Source organism: Cryptomeria japonica, unplaced genomic scaffold, assembly GCF_030272615.1.
Source record: "Cryptomeria japonica unplaced genomic scaffold, Sugi_1.0 HiC_scaffold_922, whole genome shotgun sequence".
NCBI classification, from domain to species: Eukaryota; Viridiplantae; Streptophyta; class Pinopsida; order Cupressales; family Cupressaceae; genus Cryptomeria; species Cryptomeria japonica.
The window spans coordinates 1550-4423 of record NW_026729627.1 but is presented as its reverse complement, the minus strand read 5'-3'; the positions used below and the strand labels follow the sequence as shown (position 1 = coordinate 4423).

Genomic DNA, 2874 nt, shown 5'->3' with positions numbered 1-2874 from the left:
AACCCTAAATGGCATCAGCTTGCTAGAGTAAGCAACATTGGTAAGGAGCAGTTATAGTTAATTAATCAGTCAATTAATGCGTTCATTAATAAACGGTAATTAATCAGTCCCATAGAATTGTAGGGCTTGACTGGTTATTCTAGCGTATTCTAGCTTCATCTAGCAGGCGTATTAATCTACCCGCGGGCGCATTAATCTACCATAAAATGTCGAGGGCTTGATTGAAACCTGCTAGAAGAAGGGCTAGAATCGAGCTAGAATAACCCCCCAATTAATTCGTCAATTAATGACGCCTGCTCCCGCCCAACTCTATGGCGGTTCTAGAATCGACCGCCGGGCGGGTTGACTGCAGTACCATAAAATTGTAGGGAATCAAGCCATAGAATTGGGCGCCCTACTATTCTAAAGGAATCAGCTCGCTAGTATAATGTGAATTCCAGTCAAAGCTTGCACTCGATAGTTGCTATAGTACGCTAGCCCTACAATTCTAAGGGGCTAGAGTAACTAAAATAGTTCTAGAATCGAGGGTATCTCGAATTGACAAAACAGAATTCATTCTAGTTAATTAATCAGTGCCCTACTATTCTATGGATAAACCCCCAGCCGGGGGCCCTCCCGCCATAGAATTGTAGGGGAGCAGTAGATTAATGACGCCCCATAGAATTGTAGGGGGCCCTGTCAAATAGTAGGGGGCTAGAGTAACCAAAATAGTGGCTAGAATAACCTGCTAGAATAAGGGGGGCCGCCCACCCTGCTGCCCGGAGAGCGGATAGGGGCCCTGACGTCTACTATACCATATTGGTGATGCTACAGTGATGGTGACGCCATACCTTATATACGTCACATGGTGCATGATGGTGGTGTAATCACGAGCGCATGACCTCGACCCACCGGGGATCAGTCAGTTGTTTCTGGCTCGCAATGAAGCTAGGGTGAGCAACCAACTGTCCTCTACCTATCTATCTACCTCTCCAAACACAATATCTTGAGTACCGATGATGGTGACCACATCTGCTGGCATGTGATGTTTGGACATAGAATCAGGTCCTTGTGAATGGGCAAAGCCAGGTGCTCTTATTCTACGACGATAGGGACGATTGCTCCCATTACTGACCGGAAACACACCAAATTCTCCTTTAGGGGCTTCAACCGCGGTATAGGTCGAAGAAGCTGGTACGGAAAAACCCTCTGTATAGAGTTCAAAATGGTGGATTGAGGATTCCATGGAGAGTTTCATTTGGCATCGTGATGGGGGACATAGCTTACGATCATCGGCTTTCACCATGCCATCGGGCATTCGATTAAGACATTGCACAATGATTCTCAGACTCTGTCGCATCTCTTCGATGCGGATACAGTAGCGATCATAGCAATCTCCCCTGGTACCCACTGGTACGTCAAAATCCGATTGGTCATGGGCATCGTAAGGTGCTGCTTTTCTCAAATCCCAGCATACTCCCGAACCTCTTGGCATTACACCACTAAATCCCCAATCCTTGGCCTGCTGTGCAGTGACAGTACCAATATCCACTAATCGTTGTTTCCGGATACGGTTGCCGGTTAACATCTCTTCTGATTCGTCAATACGAGAAGCGAATTGTCGTGTAAAGTCGTAAATATCTTGGCATAAGCCAAGAGGCAGATCTTGTGCCACTCCACCTGGTCGTATGTAACTGGCATGCATCCTGGCTCCCGAGACTCTCTCATAGAATTCCAACAATTTCTCCCGCTCCTCAAAAGCCCACAGGAACGGGGTTAATGCTCCCACATCCATAGCATGAGTGGTTAGAGCAAGTAAATGATTCAAAATTCGAGTGATTTCGCGAAATGACACTCGTATATATTGAGCCCGTAATGGTACCTCGCAATTCAAAAGTTTCTCTACGGCTGAAGAATAAGCGTGTTCCTGGGCCATCATAGGAACGTGAATAGGGTCGACGACAGAATTGCCGGGTCCGAAGGTCATTTAGGCTTTAGGTCGATCGGGAGATAGCATTCATGCACCAGAAGACCAGCGGGTCTCCAGTCGACTATCCATTCTTCCCGTATCCCCCTCCTCTCCCTCGGAGAGTACCTGATGGTACTCGCCGAATCCAAAATCGAGCCTATAGATAGAAACAATGGGCGCTCAGCCTACTATAGCTATAGAAAGGCGGGGTGGGGGGGGGCGCTCACTTCTCGACCTATCGGTCGAGCTCCCTAACCCCCCCCTACTATAGATAGGCGGTTTTATCGGACCCTCTCCCACAATAACTATTCCCTCTCACTGTTAATTAATTAGCCCCAGCCGAATTGGGCGGGGGCCCTCCCCCCATAGCCTCCTCCTCCCACCCACCCCTAGGGCGAGCAGCTTGCTAGAGTCAACTTAATTAACCTGCTAGAATCCCCCAGTCCATATAATTTGAGGGCTTGATTGGAACCTGCTAGAATTGTAGGGTTGACTGCAGTACCATAGAATTTTAGGGCCATAGAATTATTGTGGGGCGTTCATTAATGCGCTTGCACTCGATAGTTGCTAGAATCGCCCATAGAATTGTAGGGGGAGTAACACTCGATAGTTGCTAGCCCTACAATCGAGCTACCTCCCCCCTACTATGTCGAAGGGCCCCCGCCCAATTCTATGGAGGCTCCAGTCAAGACTCGAACCCCCCCTATTCTAGCAAGCTGATTAATAAAGAGGGTTCTCGATATTTGCGAGGGGCTAGCCCTACTATTCGCGAGGGGCACTCGAGAGTTGCCATTAATCAGACCTGCTAGAATCGAGAACTATGCCCCCAACTATCGAGTGTTGACACCCTGGAGGGCCCCTATCAATTCTATGGGGCTGCTCGCCTCAAATTCTATGGGCCCCTACTATTCTAAAGGGCTAGCAAG

General features: G+C 48.3%; 1 protein-coding gene across 1 annotated transcript; it reads right to left on the bottom strand.

The window, feature by feature from the left end:
* Nucleotides 1-913: 913 nt before the first annotated feature.
* LOC131872961 (NADH dehydrogenase [ubiquinone] iron-sulfur protein 2) lies at nucleotides 914-1920 on the bottom strand (the record flags this gene model as incomplete). The annotated part of the gene is given in 1 exon segment (XM_059216188.1): nucleotides 914-1920. A coding segment is annotated over 1 exon segment (965 nt), but the record flags the coding sequence as incomplete, so codon positions are not given.
* Nucleotides 1921-2874: the final 954 nt, after the last annotated feature.